Genomic DNA, 19,709 nt, shown 5'->3' on the forward strand with positions numbered 1-19,709 from the left:
CATCCCTCTCCTACCCACATGACTCCCTCTTAGAGGAAAAGCCTGGAGTTTTGTATTTAAAATGAATACCCACCCTTCCAAAACCAGGAGGTCATGATCCATGGAGGTCAGAATTGGACAGTGATGGTTCAAATCTTGCAAATATATCTCAAAGATTCCAAACCTTGTACATGCCTAGAGGGAAATACCAAGTAATATTGATGCCCAGGGCTGCAGCATTTCAACCTGCGTCAGAGAAACAGGTCCCCTCTGGCCAGCCTCTCTTACCAATGGCTTAGTGGTTCATCCTAGCACTGGGACCATGGTTCTGTTTGCTCCCGAAATGCTTCTACTTTTAAAATGGTAAGCACTGCTCAAAGGAGCCTGGATGGGCTGGAAGGCAGCCTGAAGACCCCCCATCACCTGGTAACAGAAATCAATAGGACAAGGAAGTAACCTGGTCCCTGCCCCCCTTCTTTCTTACTCTGTTCCCAGGCGTGCATAGAGGCAGACCATACACATGACTGATCAGTGTTTGTTTTTAGGGTGAGTCCTATTCTATTTTTCTCATTATTAGTTTGTCCTATTGACTGTGGCTCATAACTGAATCACTAGCATTGACACACAAAATGTCCTGCCAGAAAGGGATTATGGGAGGAAAGTCTATGGAGAGATGCGAGGTTTGTCAGTGACGATCAGTACTTGCAGGCTCTCTGTGATCCCTACCTTTAATCTCCTTAACAATTGACCGTTCTGTTGCTCTGCAGGCTTTTGTTTAATAAAAATATCAAAAGTCTGTGTGGGGCCAGGAAGTGTGGAAACAGGATAGAAACCAGGCACTAGGTAGCTGCTGGCTAGAAGGTAAGCGACACCCCATGCCTCAGTCCATAGTCCCTGAGAGCTAGAGGGAAAGACAGAGCGCTGAAGCCTCTCATGTCATATGTGTTCAAGAAAAACCACAATCCCCAAACTGGAGCGGGCCTGCGCTCACCAAGTCCACCACTGGGAGAACTCCTCGGTGACCAGGCTGTGGTTCACTTCAGCTTTACACCAGTCTCTTGGGCCAGACTTCTGAGAAACTTCGTAGGACTTCACAGTTACAGTCAAAAACTCTGTCTTAAACCTCCAAACTTGAAAGGCTACCTGCAAGTGATTGGTGACTCGGCCGATGAAAGACTCACACTAAATCAGTGTCCCTTTGGAATGGGTGTCTAGTTGACAATACCCTGTGCTGAAACCGCTTTGTTGCTTCAAAACAACAGGGACATGCCTGGCTCTGGCCTGCCTTTGTCTGGGAAGGCAAATTCTTGAGCCCATCCCACCTGGCTGGCTTTGGTCTTCCTGGCATTTTTTGTTTCTCTGCTCCCTGCTGTTTACATGGTCACTGGATTTTGGAGGCTAGAGTAGGAGGACCCACGTCTCCCGCATTCTGATCTGGAAAAGCCTCTCTTCTCCACCACAGTAGAGCCTTTGGTTCCATCTGTATAATGCTGTGAAATAGCTGATCTTGTCTAGAGAAAAGAAAACGTGCTCTCCTGCCTGGGAAATGAAAGGATCATGACCCTGGGCCCCAGAAACTGAAGGGCTGAGATGCCAGTGTCCAGATGAAAAGACTGGGCATGAGCTCATATTTACCTGGATAGCAGGTCTGCTCTGGGGGACGGATGGGGACACTCTTATTGGACTCACCCAAATCCACTGGCTAAAGTTCTGGTAACATCTGTACTTTGGTGTTGATCTAAGGCACTGAATGGTGGCATCAGGAAAGACAGGGCCATATTCCAACCCCCAGATTGTGACCAGAATCTCATTTGGAAAGGGGAGGTCTTTTATATATGTAATGGGGTGAAGGACCTTAACCCCCTCATGAATGACTTGAGTCTAAATCCAATGACACCTGACCTTTTAAGAAGCAGAGGGAGAGGGCTGGAGAGATGATTCAGCGGTCAAGAGCACTGGCTGCTCTTCCAGAGAACCTGGGTTCAATTCCCAGCTAACAACGGCCTGTAACTCCCAGATCTGACACTCTTACACAGACATGCCGGTAGAACACTAATGTGAATGAGAAAAATATGAGTAAATTCTCTTTTTAAAAAGGAAGAAGCAGAGGGAAAGACAGAACAGAGAAGGTCAGGTAAAGAAGAGAACAGAGTGGAGAGACACAGCCATGAGCCAAGGAGTGCCCAGAGCTGGAAAGGATTAGAGGAGGCAGGAAGACCCTCCTCGTGGGCCCTCAGTGGAAGGGCCATCTCGTGTTGCCTTAATGTTGGAGCTTGTAGCCTCCAGTTTTGAGAGAATAAATTCTCATTATTCAAAGTCACGAAGTTTGTGGTCCATGTGTTGTGCCAGTCACAGAAAACTAGCAGACTCAGTATTGTTGACAGAGCTCGCAATAGTGATCACTCACCGAGGACATTCCCTGTGCTATGTTTCTGAGTCCTGAAGACCGACGAGAACCATTCTTGTTTTGTCGGCGGTAAGACTGACTATAAGAGGTTAGACTTCTTGCTAACAGTCCTGGAGTGCATGCAGTCACCAGGTTGTGCCAGTTTGTGGCCCTGCTCCTCCTCCTGAGCAGCTGAGAACTTGGGCCTTTCAAAGCCTCAGCTATTTAATGACACTATTGAGTCAGTGCACAAATGACCACTTTGTAAAGTCCCAAGGACACCGTTTAATGTACCTGTGTGCAGCCTGCAAGGTTTATTAGCGTCAGGGAGAGTTTAAAAATCTTAGCAGCCCTAGAAGGAACATTCGATCATTGAGACCAAGACCCAGAGTAAATTCTTTCCCTTGCAATCAGGAAAGGTGTCCACCAGGGACTAGCAGGATCTTGAGAATATGGGCAGACCTCTTTGAGCAACAGTCAGGAAACAATTTGGAAACCAGGTCCTATTAAACTGTGGTTTTGGATTACAATGATGGTGTCAGTTTAAGTGGTAAGTGATTCTCTGAAGGGCTGATTAAGTATTTGGGGGCAAGGTCAATACATAACACATCAAGGTCATGCACACTGTACTGTTTTAGGGACCAGTGGTGCTGTACCTGTGCCTGCCCTTAAGGTGACAGGCTGTGTTAGCCACCTCATGCTCAAGAGCCAAGGGGCCCAGGTGGAGAGGACAGCAAGGCCAGCTGGCTTTCCCCCTCCCCCTTCTCCCTTCCTCTTCCTCCCTTCCCTTCCTTCTGTCTCCCTGCCACCCTTCTTTCTTTTTTCTTCAGTGTCTACAGTAGAGTTAGTTCTCTAGTTTGAATTTTTGCACTTTCTTTAGACTTAGAGTTTGTGTTGTATCAGCTAAGAATATGCAGGTGGCTGAGGGGTCATCAGCTCCTGCCTTAGAGCAATTCCTTTTCTATGAACTTGGCCTTCTCATCCTTCCTGGCCACTGCGGGGTGAGGGAGCAGGAGCCAGCACCCAGCATGTGACATGGGCTCCCTATTCTGCACTCATCTTCAGAGTTTTCTTCCACTCATTTCTTCATCATGTTTCTCCCCATTTCCCTGTCTATTTGTGAGAACATCTGGTTCAGGCATGTTGTCCATGTACAGTTCTGATGCTACAGCTCTTCACGTCTTGATGCCTGCTGTAGACAGGAGTTATTTTGAAGGAAAAGTCTCTTCATGCAATAAGCAGGTTGTATGAGTTGATTTCTAGTACTTGGAATTCTTTACGGTGTGTACATGACATGGCCATTCATAGTTTACCACGGAAATCAACAGGCTCATCCCATGTTGATTTGAAAGGCACATGTACATGACAAAGGTACGTGTGTGAGAGAGGGCTGGGGGCGGGGGAACAGAGACAGAGAGAAAAAGATCAACTCTGAGCAGTTGCATGCTTTGTCCAGGGTCGGAAGGGTTCCAGGTTCCCTTCTCAATCTGTTTATGCTAGCTCTGCTGTGATGAGTGGTGGTGGCAGGCAGGACAGGAGGCACCCTGGCCTCTCACATCCTCTTCTGCCATTGCTCTGTGGACCCAGGAGTTTGCCCCTTCTTTGGGAAGGTGGAAATGCTTCCTTCCTTTTGCTCATTCTGGGGATGGAGAGAATTGGACTGACATGGTAACCCTACCTCTCAGAACCACAGACAGTAGCAGAATATAATGTTTCCAAAGGGATTTTGAAGGAGCCTAACCAGTAAGACAATCCATTCGAAAACAGGAAATCTGGGGGCAATGTGGGAGCATATGGCCTTCCTTGGCTATGTGGAACTTCCAAACTAGGGCATCTCATCCACTCTCATGTAGGCTGGTTAGATGGTACTTGGGAAGAAAGCCTTAGTTGGAAATGGCCACACAAGACAGACTCATACACACAGGAGGTAGTTACTCCAAGAAAGTGTAGAGTGGCTGGAGGTTCTCTTACCCCACTATCCCTTGTCCACACATTCCCCTTCAGAGGATGCTCAGAATTTCAGTATTCTAATTGGCTGTCTTTTCTCCCCATCTTTAAAGATAAAGTACCCCCAAAAGATGAGTTAGTGAGGTACCCAACACAGAGCCTGATGTTATTATTAACATCAATACCAGCATCAACTTCCAATTTCAACGGAACACATTCAATCCAGGTCTTCTATGTGAGTGGCTTGTCCAACACCTCTCCATGCCTGTCTGTCTGTCCCCAAGCCAGGAGCCCAGTTCATCCTTCCACACTACCTTACTCCACACAACCCTACTGCATGTGCCTTCAGAAAAGTCTGGATTTGAGTTCAAGTTCATCACTTACAATGCCGGAAGTGGTGGGAAATCTTTAACCCCTGAGCTGAGAGTTCTGTGGTTCTGTCCATAAACCACACCATAGGTTTGCAGAGAGAAAAGAACAGGGGAAGTCTGAGCTATGTCCAGATACTTCACTGTGAATCTGCTTTATAGCAAGAGGCTGAGCATGCTGGTCTGCTAACTATCTGGTTTGCAGGGTTTCTGCCTGGGTGTCTTTACACCTCATCCTCATCTCCAGAAAGGCAGACCCATGCCACCTTCACAATGGCTCATTGGTAAACCGGAATCTAAGACTTAAAATGACTCACTTGGGTTGCCCAGAGCCATCCTTGAGTGGGAGGTATGAGGGAGCAGGCATCATGACCCCAGAACTCTGTAATCTGTTCCATCCCCTGCTGTAAAAGGAACACAGAAAAGGCCTGGAACCTGGCAGGAGGCATTAACAATGGTGTTCTGACTTGCGTAAACATGCAGCCATGACAAAATGGCTTTCTGTTCCATTTGTAGACCTGCTCAAATAGGAAGTTGAAATTAACCTCAGCTCCTTCAAAGTTAAAACCACAACAAATAAACAGTGGTTTGGTGGCATGGCAACATGCCCCCTCTCCATCTGAATCCCATTGCAGATCACTAGAGATGTCTATTTGGTCGGATAAGGAAAGGTGATATTCCATACCCATGATCCTCTGCTGGAAGAGTCTAACCTGGGGTGGCTCCAGCCTGACAATCCCCTGCCTCTCCATAGACCCCCTGGCAGTCAATGGCATCTCTGTAAAGCTGGAAATCATTCCCGTGTCTGTGCAGTGCTGAGAAACACAGCCCTGACTACTTCTGGGATCATTTTCTTAAAACTGTGATTGCCATTTAAGAGAGCCAGGAGCCCATGCTGTATTGCTTAAATAGACATGAGTACTCTAAGGCTAAGCCCAGGCATTAACTGTCTTTAATGCCAGGAGAACTTGGCTGTTACATTATCTCTGTTAATGTTTGAATTGGGGGGGGGGATCATTTAAGTGTCTACTCAAAACTAGATTTATATAAAATAGCATTTTCTCATAGGAAAAAAGAGAGAGGAGAGGAAGGGGGAGAAGAAGGAGAGGGGAGAGAAACAGGCTGGGGATGGAGAGAACACAATACAGTGAAACAGTTTTACATGCTATATCTTGAACACAGTTCTGAAACTGTGTCTGCCATGGGCCAAGTAAATCAAATTCATATACTGGAGGGGGAAGTAAACATCCACAAGACAGTCCACACATCTTTTGTGAGCAGCAATCAGGCCCCTAGGACACTCTAAGATCAAGTTATGATGCAGAGAGCCACAGACCTCCACCACCTGTCCATGGCCATGCCTCCCATGCTCCAGGGGGCGGCTCCAAAGGCTCGGGATGCTCCGAGCACCCCACCGCCACCCTCTACTTTTCTAGGGAATGGGCACAGAAGAGGCCAGACTTCCAACGCAGGCAGAGGCGACAATTTGAATTTACTCCCACATGACTGGTTTTGCACTGGCTTTAAAAACCCTTTCTAGTTTGGGTTTGGCTTTTAGCAAGCAAAAGGCAAATCTCCTTCCGAGCTCACAAGCGGCTAGTGCAGTGACAAGAGGCTAAGAGAACAGAGCTTTCTCCTCGGGTTTTTACACATGGACTTCCAGAGAAGGCGTGCATGAGCCTAATTGATGGTTAACACAGGACAGAACAGACCATCCATCTCACTAAAGTGCCATCTGCCCCAATTCACCACAGAACTGCACTGGGTGTTCTTTGGATTTGTGGGGCCTTTTCCTAAACACCTAAAATGATTTGTTCCATTCTTACGAAAGAGAGGTTTACTGGACAGTGGTGCTGACAGGGTCCCATGTGTCTTAGGTTGTCCTCAAACTAGCTATACAGCCAAGGCTGGCCTTGAATCTTGATCCTGCTGCCTACACCTTCCCAGCGCCGTGAGAGCTGGCCTATACCGCCATGCCTGGGGGCACAGGCTTTCTATTTTACACTCTGGGAAGTGTGAGCGTTTGTGAGCCCTGCATGGAGAGGAAGCACATCTTTGCTTTCTGTGAAAGGCAGAGTCTCACTTCTGCTGCTGGCCCTCAGCCCCTTTCTCCAGACGGGCTGCCTCTTTTCCTTTGGGTTGACTAAGCCCGCATCTCTGTGGAAGGAGTATTACCCTAAGTGTATCATATACAGCTGTGTCCCACCTGGCAGAGAAAACTGCCTGTCAGTTATTATAATGGTATCACTGAGCAAACAGCCTCCAACGTCAGCGGCTCTACTGCGGAAGTGCCCTGTGAGTACTATCTAACTTGTCACTGAGGGTTTGTGCAGCGATGGCCTCTTATGGGGTTGTGCAGTTATTGTATTTTACAGCGCTTTTGCAGTTGGTGACTGTCCCCCCACCCATCGCGTGCGCCCCCGGAGTGAACGGAACCCACAGTACTGACCTGAAAATACTATGCTTGATACAGCCACACACACATACCTCCTTTTCCCTCATATTTTGAAAAGAACAGATATTAGATGCAAACTCCACACATAATCTGAAGGCAACAAGAACTTGAAAATCCCTCACCTTTACCTTGCTGGTTGTGTATATATGTGTGTGTTTATACATACATACACACAGACATACATACAATTGTATGTACGGCTTTAAGACTAAAGGTAGGTAAGAAAACAACATACTAGAAACCAACACTTAAAAAAATACCCTCATCTGTTTATATACAGGTGGCTCTTTGTATCTACAGGCTCTGTAGCTAAAGATTGAACGGATGGTGGGTTGGCAATACAGTTTTTGTTTGAAAATGTACACATACTGAAAATGTATTTTTGTTTTGAACCCCTAAATAATATAGTTCACTGATGGTCACCATAGCATCTACAGTGTACTGGATGACAGCAGCAATGAGGAATGACCTAGAGCCTCCAGGGGGATGTACACAGGCTCACGCAAGTACCTGGACATATTATATAAGGGGCTTGGGCATCTGTGGACTTGGGTACCTGGAACTGATACTCCACAGGTACCAAGGGACACATGTCATTCCCACTTCCGCATACGGATGGGTGTCCATAGTGCCCGCCCTCCACGCTCAGCAGCCACACGCACGTCTCGGTCTACAGATACTCAGTAGGTGAACGCTGGGGCGGGGTGGGCTCTGTGTCTAGGACTCCAGTGAGGACAGAGGGCAGTGGGCTTCATGGGGTACTTACCCTGCATCTGACTTTGAGGCTGAGGGTTAAAGGCAGTAGAGTGGTTCAAGGAGGCCCGAGGGTTGGGCGTGGGGGCTGGGTGGTGCGGGCTGACCCTCATGGCCGTGCGCCGCAGCTGCTCCAGTTCACTGAGCCGCTCGGAAAAGGACAAACTCCCCGGCTTGGTTTCATCTAGTTTCTGCCGATGTCCTAATGTAGGGACCGGGAGGGGAGGGGGGAGGAGGAGAGGGAGGGAAGAGATCAGAAAACGCATTGTGGAGGGGGGCTTTTCTTATCTTTTCCCTCCCTCTCCCTTCACCCCCAAGGTGAACTTGTTGGGAATTGCCCTTTGGGCTGGTGGCCTGTGGGACCCAGGGCCATTCTTTCCATGGCAGCTTGAGGGAGGCTCCTTCATCACCCTGGCCCCTGGGTGTTCGTTAGTCTGGGACTCAGCATGCATCCGGCTGTCTGCACACACCTCAGTTGCTCGGAAAAGAAAGATACTAGGGAGTGCAGCTGAAGAGGGTGGCCTGGGAAAGAAGCCCGTTGCTTGTTGGCTGTTGGCCACAGGCTGAGAGCTGAACCATGGCAGCCAAGATAGGTGGCCTCCCCTGGGGCCAGGAACGCCCTGACTTCTTGCAAACCTGACCAGAAGCAGGTCTGAGAGGTACCAGAGTGGGCCCTGGAACTCAGCAGCATGCCCCTTCAACAGGAAATCGGGTGCAGCTGCAAACCCACAGCCTAGAAGGGAGATTTCCTGTTACATGCAGGCAGGCACGGGGCAGCCCTGTCAGGCCCTACTCTCCCAGGTCCCTTCCTCCTTCATACAGGCTCCTCAGAAGCGTCCTTTCTTCTCTGAAGCCCACTCCCTGGACATATCCCCAAGAGGGAACATGCAGAAAGATGCAGCCTCTTCCTAGTGGACCAGGCCCCTTGGAGCCCAGAGGGCGTGGCCAGCAGGCCTGCTGAGCTTCCCCCCCACGGAGGTGTGGGGGGGCGCCTGAGGAGTGAAAGCAGGGTGGAAAGATATCTGTGTGGGAGGTAGATGTCCCTATTACCAGGAAACAGGAAGCAAGGACATTCACATGGGCCAGCCAGGAGGCCTGGGCCTCCAGCTTTTCCTGGTTATCCCTTCCAAATTGTCATTAAACTAGAGATTGTAGCAGAGTCCAGCCCCCCCACATAGAAACACAGTCCCAGGGGACTTGGGAAATCCATTCCTCTTTTAAAGAGGCCAGCTCACCCTCAAGGTTTGTTTGACTGGAACCCTTGACTGAGATACAACTCTCCCATCAGTGGTCACACAGCCTCAGAATAAGACAGGAGAAGCCACTGGCTTCTGCCCATAGCAGACGCTGCTTCTGGTATCCCTTCCCAGCCAGAAGCTAGACAGAGGACCCTGGATACCATTCCCCCAGCACAGGGTAGGAGCAAGGCTGTGAATGGTCACCCCCCTGCCCACCCCCCAGTTCCCAATTGCTACAATTATAAAATTAAGCTGTAGAAGTCGTGTTATGGTTTCAAATCCCCGTGGCTTGCCGTTTCTTCCTGCTGCGGGCCCCCTTGGCACCGCGGACACGGTCTCAAATTCCAGGCCAGAAAAAGGGCCTACTATATTGCAGTGATTTTTATCACTAACAAGACCTGTTTGGCTCCGAATGGAGGGAAACTGCCTAAGCATAATATTTGTGTAGTTCACACGCAATGTTCCCGCTTTCCACGTATCACCATGGCAAATCTGGACTGTCATTCAGAGCTGCAGCTCACAACACTCAAATACAAACACCCTGAGTCACGCAGGCTCAGCCAGCGCACATGTGAGAGGCCTCTCAGAGGCTGAGTATTTTAAGCTCTGTGGACAAAAGAGGCCAAGTCCCCGGGCCGCCTCCTTCATCCTTTTACCAGCAGAAGTACAAACACTTCTTTTTCTGGAACCTTCTACTTCAGTCAGCCACAGTACATGTAATTTGGTGTGCAGCCTTCTTCGGCTCTTCCCTCCTCTTGTGGCTGCGACAAGAGTCCCAATCCTCACCACACTGAAAAACCTCGAGCTTTCTCACAGAGAAACAACCCCAGCTCCAGAGCCATTTTCAAGCATGATGCGGCCCCTTTTAAGTGCTTATCATGGCCAGTCAAGGAAAGAGAATGGTAGGAAACATGACTCTGGAGAACTGTGTGGCCTAAGAAAGAATGCGGGCCAACAAGGGCTTCCGGCAGGGTTTGCCCATGTTTCATCTTCACATTCCTAAGGCACCCAGTGGCTTTTTTTTTTTTTTGGAAAACACTGTGAAGGACAGTGTGTGGATGATAGATAGATAGATAGATAGATAGATAGATAGATAGATATTCATTCTGAATTCAGAGTATCCAGTGTTCTGGTGTTTCTGGCCAGCCTTTGATGGGGGGCTGTTGGAGTATCTGCCTCTGTAAACTTGGGGACATAGTCACTGAGAACCCAAATAGGGATAAGCCATTTGGGACAAGCCACTTTGTGGCCAACACATGTGACATTATTTATTTTTATTTCTCTCCCCTCATTACTCGATGGTTTAAAAAAAGTTCTAATATGTGAGCTGTTTTTGTACCAGCCGACACCTGCCAAAATTGTAGTCATTTACAGAGATTAACTGATGACTGTCTCCTTCGGCAGGAATGCCCAGGCACAGCTCTCAGGGCTGCTGCCTAAGCCCTGACAGTCTCCGCTGGGTCTAATGCTCGGGACTTGGGAATAGTTCATTCCACACTCTCTCCAAGTGCATTCTGGGAGTCTGTAGGAGAGGTGCTATCTGTGAAGAAACTTGACCCCCATGTTCACAGGGTGTTAGCGAGTTACAACACCAGGCCACTTGTGAAATGAAAGGCATCTTCAAGTTCAAGGTGTGGTCCTGATGCATTTAGAATCGAGAGGGCCAGGAACACCTATTCTCTCTTGTAACCATCAGGCTTTGTGTGCCAAGCAGCAATATTTTCATGTAATGTAGGAGCTTCCGAAAGAAATGTTCAGGCTGGGGGAAAATGAATGCTTTATATCTCCAGTTTCCTGGATCTGCGTGCTATTAAAATATCAATTTGCCCCCTGAATTTTAAATACAGAAGCATAGAAAATGCCCAGTATGAAATCCACTCTTCACTCTTACTGATTACTGGGCCCTGGAGGGAAGCAGGGAATTCAATACTGCATCAAACCACTGTAGGAGTGTGCAGACCTAAACCTATACATGCTGGTAGCCTGGTTTTTTTGAGTTCACAGGGAGCCAATTGTGAAAGTTTCCAGAGTGGGCCTTCAAGCTGTGGCTACCTCAAGACTATGTATGGGTGCATCTTACTGATATTCACACAGAGATAAAAGAGACCCACAAATCTTCTGTTATTACTTTTACATTTTTTTTTTGGAGAAAATGCTCCTCAAAATGTTATTATACATGCAGAGTCATAGAAAACAACAAAAATGGAAAAAAATACATAATATACAGAATAAAGCAAACAAGTACCATTTGGCACATTTGTTTCTTCCTAAGCAGATCTCTGTAGTTCTCTAAGGTGGCTGCCTAAATCAGAGCATGCCTAAATGTTACCATATTTTATGGCAATTGTTGCCTTCCTTCTGTTAAAACTGAGTGGAATAAGCATGCAGAGCTCGATAAATCTCAGCTGCCTTTCCCAGGATGTCACTGTGGTCTGTGGCTGTAACTAGGATACAGCATATGATCCTCTATCAAAGGCAACCAAGTTAAATTGCCACCTTTTCCTGGAAACGTTTGATTAGCCAGTCAATACCTTAGCTCATGCTTCTGATAGGAGCTTACTGGGGTTCTTGATGGATTACATGGCATATATTTAAAGTCTTGTTATGGTGATCAGATGGGAAAAGTCTATGCAAAATGACAACACTGAAAATTCCCCCCCTCTCCCTCCCTCTGTCTGTCTCTCAGTGTATATGTGTCTCTGTGTGTAAATTGTTGTTCTCCTAAAAGGAAAGGTGAATCTTATACATTCACCTTTAAAATGCCATTTGCATTTCTGAAAATATCTTTCAGTCAATCCAATCAATGCTAGCTACATGATCTGGGTATAAAAGCCATATTCTGTTTTTGATTAGCTGCAGTTTTATGACTGGGAATAAGAAAATGAGGTAGAGCAAACAGCACGCCTTCTTTGTGTCATGGTCAGTGGCTAACTTCTAGGGTCACCAGGATTTTAAAGTGGTGGTACTGCACGCAATGGTGGAACTGTCGTGCAGGTAGCCAGACAGGCCTTCTGACCAGCAAACCAACCATCTCCCAGCTAATTTAAATGTTGAGAAATACTGTCTAATATTGCATATTAATCACATATTACAAAGCACCAGGGATCTTGCTCAGTGAGAGACCACTTACTAGTGTTCACAAGGCCCTGAGTTTCATCTCTAGCACTGTAAAAAGTGAAAGAAAAGAAAAATTTCCAGTTTAGCAAACATTTAAATTAATTCACATACTATACACGAGATATGTAATGATATTGTCAAATATATGCTACTATAGATCCTAATGCATTTTATAGATGTATGTTTTTATTGTCCAGTGGTATATGAACATAGATAGTTTCATCCCCCCTTAATCTCCTCTCATGTTATTATGCTAAGAGAACACGATTGCTACACTGAAGATCTAGAGAAGGGACAGAGAAATCTGTCATGTGTTTTAAATGACAGCTGACAAGCCAAGTTCAGAGAGGTTATGTCATGTAGCCCATATCACACAGCCAGATGGAGGAAGAGACTGGGTCCATAGACATCCCCAGTTCCCCAAGACTTCCAACTCACACCCAGAACTCCTAGAATTGTAAATTTGGTTTTGATGGCCCCATCCCTGCCTAAGTGAAGTAATACAAGTGATACACAGTCCAACTGAGTCTGGATCACAGGCCACAAGAGGCCTGGGCTTCTCCACTCTGCCTTTGTCCCACTTCCGCCCTCCAGTTTGCCCAAAGAATGAGGAGGGCCAGGGTAGAACGGTGGTCTGCAGCCAGCTGCCGGCTCTCCACTTGTGGAGCAGGTATCAGAACCACCTGAGGTTCTTTCTGCTGCTGGTGTTGCTGGTGTCGGGTGTATGTGTGAGAGAAGGGAGGAGGGGCTCCCCTGACGGGCCTGTGAACTTCCTGCGAGCACCACTATTCTCTTCTCTTACAGGCTTCTGATTTGCTGTGGGCTGGGGGAATAAAATCCCATTACAGTCTGCTCTCAGTATCTCTGGGATGTTGATTGCCTGAGTCTGGTAGATTTCCAAGCCTGTGCTTTTCAAGCTCTTGATCTGAATGGCCTACATTGATACCTAGAGCCCATGCCCATCTTCCTTTCAATAGTCTCTAGGCGATCGCCAATACCTAAACAAATACAAATGATGGGAAGACTTTTTAACGTTGTATCTTTGGGGGAATGACAAGAAGAAAAGTCTTCGTGCTTAATACAGATGCATGTTTCTTAAAAGAACATTTTTCATCCACTGTTGCATAAATTAGCATATGTAGAGCTCATGGATACTAAGGCTGTAGTCTAAGCTCAGGACACTTGGTGATGGATGATGGCCTTGTTTGGTATGAAAACTGCTGGTCCTTTGGTTTATTTTAAAAAGTTCTTCAACATATACAGAGAAACTCTTCCCTGATGATGGCCATGAGCAATCATCTTCCACCATGGCTAGATAGCTTGGGTTAGAACACTGGTTCTCAACCGTCCGAATGCTGTGACCTTCAATACAGTTCCTCATGCTGCTCTGACCCCCAACCATAACATTATTTTCATTGCTGTATTTTTGCTACTGTTATGAACAGCAATGCAATTTTTTTGAGGTAGAGGGTTGCCAGAGGGTCACGACCTACAGGTTGAGACCCCTGTGTTAAATGCTTGAGGAAGAAGCAGCTCCTGCCTTGCCATAAGAGGGAATGTAAGAACAGCAGGGATGGTCACGTGGAGCTTATACTATTCTCGAAGTGCAGCAGGTAAGTCCTGAGTGCCCCTGAGGACCAGGGTGTTAATGTAGCACAATAATCCTTCTCCCCCTGAGAGGCAGCCTGGCACCAGGAGACATCACTGCCTGTCTGGCATGCCCCATTGCCCATTCTAAGTCTGTGCTTCCTGCAAACTCCGCTTCGGGCAGAGTAAGTCTCTTCATTGCTCCGGCTCCTTATCTGAAAGCCTGGAATTAAAGGACTAAGGTGGATTACTCCCAGGGGCTCTAAAAGCACCCATGGCAATTACATCTGCTGCCATTATCTACTCAGCCAGGTCTTGTTGGATGACTCCAAGCATGGTGTTTCTTCACAACTTCATGGGATGCCATGACTCAGTTTTCGTAGTTTCTTTCAGGCAGACACCTTTCAGGCAGGTCTTTAGAGCCTGTCCCCAGTCTGACCATTAAGATGGTCTTTAGAGATCTCCCTCTCATATGTGTGTGTGTGTGTGTGTACACATGTACTTGCACAACAGATTACCATGTAACCCATGCTTGCCTTGAACTCACTATGTAGCAGAAGATGACTTGAATTCCTGCTCCTCCTGCTTCACATTCCCGAGTATTGGGTGACATGTGCATACCACCACACCAGGTTTATACACCGCTGGGAACTGAACCCTGGGCTTCATGCATGCTAAGCAAGAACTCTCCATTGAGCTCTGGCTCAGCTCCTGGCTTCTTCCACAGCACCATTGTGTCCCTGTGGTGTGTCTGTGCCCACTGATCCCTAAGGCCATGGAGATGCAATGTTGCTTCCTGTCTGAGTACCTAAGGTGTCCATCACACACTCAGCTGGGCTAAATGCCAGCTAACAACCAGCGAACTCAACAGAGAGAAGCCCGGAACTTTCACAACCAGCGCCACCCACCCTTCAGCCCCTAGACTAGAGGAAAGTAGAGTTCATTTGGGGCAAAAAAATCAAGAACTGAAGTGTGACCACTAGGAAACTACCTGTTGAGGCAGATTATCAGACCAAACAGGGGAGCATCCTGAAGAACTGTCCTGTTAGAGTTTAATCACTCAGCAAAACCCATTCACTTTTCCTTTCTTCACACTGAAAAGCAAGGCAAGTCCCTTGTGCAGAGCTGGGTGTAGCTCCCTGGCATGAGCCAGCAGAAGTGGCTGATGCCTTTTCTCTGTAGTGAGTACCACACACAGATGCATACACCACACATGCATATACCACGTACTTATACCATGTGCACTGTATGCATCTATATACACACCTGCACAATGCATGCCTACATATTTCTATCAACTCATATATTCACCATGCCTGTATACAGTACATACTCCTATCACATCATACATATCTGTCACATACAAACACATATAATCTGTTTATATATATATATATATATATATATATATATATATATATATATATATCACATGTCTACCACATAATACATACAATAGCACATATATGTTATATATATATGTGTATATTCCATGTGTATATGTGTATATTCCATATCACACATACATATACACATAACACAGTACATATATACATGTTCTATATATGCACTATATACATTACATGCAATATTATACATATATAAACACACACACCTTCACACAGACACAAAGTATCCTGTGATCCACACATGGAGCAGTAAAACTAGCAGAGGCCAAGTTGAAAGAAAGAGCTAACACAGTCACAAGTCACAGGCTGACAGGGCCTCCCTCCCTCCCTCCCTGAGACCCAGGACTCCTCCCTCCCTCCCTGAGACCCAGGACTCCTCCCTCCCTGAGACCCAGGACTCCTCCCTCCCTGAGACCCCAGGACTCCTCCCTCCCTCCCTCCCTGAGACCCAGGACTCCTCTCTCCCTCCCTGAGACCCAGGACTCCTCCCTCCCTCCCTGAGACCCAGGACTCCTCTCTCCCTCCCTGAGATCCCAGGACTCCTCTCTCCCTCCCTGAGATCCCAGGACTCCTCCCCCCACCCAGCTCTCAGGATTCAGGGGACAAAAAGCAGCAGCAGGGATCATTGTCCATTCCAGGCTCAGAGGAACAGACTTCAGGTGTGGTGGCTCCTATTGGTCCTGGTGTCCTGGAGCTTCCAGAGAGCAGAGCAAAGGCCTCTGCTGTCACCCTCCATCACCTCCTGCTCTGTCTGGTGACTAAGGGGGTAATTGAAGCTTAGAGGAGAAGCTGTCTGGTTATCTTGTGCCTTTGACCAGAAGTGGTCCTCTGTGGGGGTGGCCGGCAGGGGCAGCCTTATGGGAGGGGTGCAGGGAATTCACACGCAGGACTGTCTCCTCTGTCGGCCTATAATCCCAAGTGTTATCAGCTCTCCTTAATGTATTGTCTCGGGACCCCTCCTTAAAGTATAATTAAAAAGCAGCCTGATGTAACTGTCCATGTCTGTCTACCAGAGTAGCTCTGACCCGACAGACTTCAGGAAAGGCGGCCACAGAAGACTAAGTCTGGGCTCCCAGGCAAAGGCAGCATTGGGAGAGGAATATGGACTCTAAAATGTGCCTCAAGAGTCTGACCTGGCTTTGGACTTGTGGCCTTCAGCAGGGTTAGTCCCGGGATGCACAGGCCTGAGAGGAAGGAGACAACATCCCAGAGGCCCCCACCTCTGTCTCCATGCTTGGTGCATGGCCTGAGCAACTCTGCGTCTCCCACTTCTCTGAGGGAGCTGCCCTTCCTCTCCTGTCCCAACAGTGGCTGCCTGTGATCAGCAGTGGTGCTGAGCATGTGTGCACAAACCCAGATAAACTGAGGCCCTTTCAAGGCTGAGTGGTGTCTCTGTAGAACCTGGCTGCACAAGTCAGTGAGTGGATGTCCTTTCTCTGGGATCCTGTCAGCAGCATCAACAATGATCTCTGCCCCTCTGTGCTGAGGGAAAGGGGTAAAGAAATTCTCTCTGGCTAGCCCAAGAACTACCCAGCAGTAGTGCCCTGGGATTGCTCAATCCCTAGACCTGAAGAGAAGAATTGCCAACTGGTGTTCTAGGCTGGCCTCAAGGAAGTGGCCAAAGAGCCAGCACATAGCCAGATGCTAGGTAGAGTTCTCTAGGAAGAAAACCAACAGTTCCCCCTTGTCTTTTGACAAATCACTGGCTTTATGTCACAGTTCCAGAAAAGGCTATTTTTCAAGTTGTTTAGAGATTGCCGCCAAGTTTCAGCCACTGTGGACAGATGGACACACATACAAACAAAGAGAGAGAGAGAGACAGAGACAGAGGCAGAGAGAGAGAGAGAGAGACAGAGAGAGAGACAGAGAGAGACAGAGACAGAGAGAGACAGACAGAGAGAGAGAAATGAAGACAGAGAAGCAGCTACCAGCCAGGAAGGGGTGAGTGAGCAGAATCCTGTCTACCAGTCACCCCAAGTATCCATCAACAAGTGGCCATGTACCTGTCCAGAACAGTAAGGAAAATGTCGGTTCTGTATTGGCCTGGTGACATGGGAAGAGAAAGTTCTAATCATTACAAGACCCCAGCACCCCCATTTGCCCTGCGGCCACTGCATCTCAGGGAAGGACGAGGGAGAAGTATGGCTACCTCCCTAGCAACCCTGGGCAACATTCTCCCTCTGAGCCTTTCCCAGACTTGACAGTGGAGGGTCAGGGTCTCGTCCCTGGTCACCTAGGGACTCCCTTATTGGAAGTTGGTCTGGTGGGACTCAGCTCCTCTCTCTTTGTCTTCAGTGACAAAAACCACTTTTAAAATGAGCTTTTGGGCCCTTCCTCTTTAACTGCCTCCCTTCCGAACACTCCAGTGTGACGGGACAGACTTCGGAGCCCAGCTAGAGAGCCCCAGAACTGGGCTGACTGCACTGTGGTCTTTTCCCAGCCTGATGGGGCCCCGCCCCACTCCCTTCCTGTTCTCTCCCACCCCCAGCTACTTCTGCTTCCTTCATTTTCTCTACAGCTGCGGCTGAGATATAGTAAGGCTACTGTACGGGACTTTGAAAGCAGGGCTGCGCAGGGCTTTCCAGACTCCACACAAGCCGGCTATTCTCCGCCTTGTTTTCTTTGGCTTCAGGTGAGGCTGTTCCGAATGAGTCAAACAGTATTAACTTTCAATAGGGAAGTGGTGTGGTCAACCAAAGCTGTTTGTGGCTAGATTGTGAAGATAGGTCGGGCAGGTAATGAGGAACAGCCCAGAATACGTGAGGAGGCGGAGCGAGGCAGCTCCGACGCTCAGCAACGCTCTGGCAATTAAGTCAACAGAACTCACACCACCATCTTTTTATTTTATTATTATTTTTTTTCAGTTGGCTGAGGAATTAACGCCAAGGTCTCTGACCGGGCAGCTTTGGGAAGTTGGGCATTAGGTTTGGACAATTGAGCACTTTGTGGGTTTAGGGATTTTTTTTCCTTTCTTCTTTTTTTCTGATGCTGCCAAAGTCATGGGAAATATGGTTTTGATGGTTTCCCCTACTTCAGCCGCTCCACTCTGCATGGGCCTTTCTTCATGCCTCTTTGCAGCAGCCTGGGGTGGGTGAACTGCCTCCCTCGACCCTACCGCTTCTTGCTCCCCACTTGCCCCCCCCCCCCCCCCGCTACTCCCAACGTCCACCTCTTCGCTATCTCCCCTTATGGACACAATCATTAGGGCAGGTCTCAACCTGTCTCCTGCTGGAGGCTGGAAGACAATGCTTTGCAAGTTCAAGTGCTCCTGGGAATAAACCCCGCTTTCAGGGGCTCTTTAGTACCTCAGTCCTCACTACACTCCCTCCCCACTCTGTAGATGAGAAAATCAAGGTTCCAGGAGCAGCTAAGGCAGGCAGCAGGTCTGAGGACCGTCCACTGGGCACTGCCGCTGCTGAGGGCCCAGGAGCAGTGCAGAGGACAGCCCTGCCCTCTAGACTCCGGTTGCAACGGTTCCTAGCTCTTTCTCCCTGCACTCTGCCACTTATTTATTTTGAGAATGGCTCAGTCACCCTCAGGACAGAAACGATTCTCTGATCCTGCCCCAGCCAGTATGTCAACAGATGGACGGGGGGGGGGGGGGGGGGGGGGCAGTGGCCACCAGAGCCTCATCACTAAGGAGCTGCTGTTTTTGAAACAGGCATTGAGTATAGAGTATACCATTTCACCTCCCTGAAACTGAATCTCAGACAAATGCCATCTAAGGAAGCCGCAGCCACAGTCACAGCCACACACACACATAGACACACACACACACACAGAGCCACAGACACACATATAGCCACACACATACCAAAGCCACACACATACAAACACACACACACACACATTGCCACAGACAGACACGCACACACACAACCACACACACACACACACACACACACACACACACACACACACAAACAAAGCCACAGCCAAACACAGCCCCCGCCCCCAGACACACAGACACATGGAATATGGACTCAGAAACGGCAGCCTGCACTACGTGAGAGCTATAGAAGAAAACTCGTTGGTTTTGGAAAAGAAAATAAATTAAAATAAAACTCTGAACTGTCGATCAAAGTTACATCATCTGTATCTCAGTGTCTTAACGAGCTTACAGACGGAGGCAAACGGCAGAGGTGAGCTTTCTAAAGCACAGGTCCACAGTGGCGGCCGGTTTAAATGCCAGTTTTCCCTGTGTTCTCACCAGTCTGAAAAGATAAGATGAGGTGGAGCCTATCTTTCAGGCTACAGAAGTTTCTGCAGTTACCAGCACTCATTGCTCTTATAGAGGACCAAAGTTAGGTTCCCAGCACCATTAGGGCAGCTCAGATCCAATGACCTCTTCTGGCCTCCAGGGCATCAGGCATGCATGTGGTACACATACATTCACGCAGGCAAAACATTCATACACAGAATATAAAACAAGTAAACCTAAACAAAACAAAACTATCTTTAAGAAAGTAA

The 19,709-nt window shown here is 48.0% G+C and overlaps 1 protein-coding gene across 1 annotated transcript in view; it reads right to left on the reverse strand.

Annotated features, from left to right (window-relative positions):
- The window catches only part of Runx1 (RUNX family transcription factor 1), an 86,082-nt gene that overhangs the window by 30,281 nt on the left and 36,092 nt on the right, over nucleotides 1-19,709 (reverse strand). The window contains exon 4 of the mRNA XM_036203188.1: nucleotides 7,902-8,090. Coding sequence (XP_036059081.1) covers nucleotides 7,902-8,090 — 189 coding nt within the window. The remainder of the gene's footprint in view (nucleotides 1-7,901; nucleotides 8,091-19,709) is intronic.

Source organism: Onychomys torridus, chromosome 12, assembly GCF_903995425.1.
Source record: "Onychomys torridus chromosome 12, mOncTor1.1, whole genome shotgun sequence".
Classification (NCBI taxonomy): domain Eukaryota; kingdom Metazoa; phylum Chordata; class Mammalia; order Rodentia; family Cricetidae; genus Onychomys; species Onychomys torridus.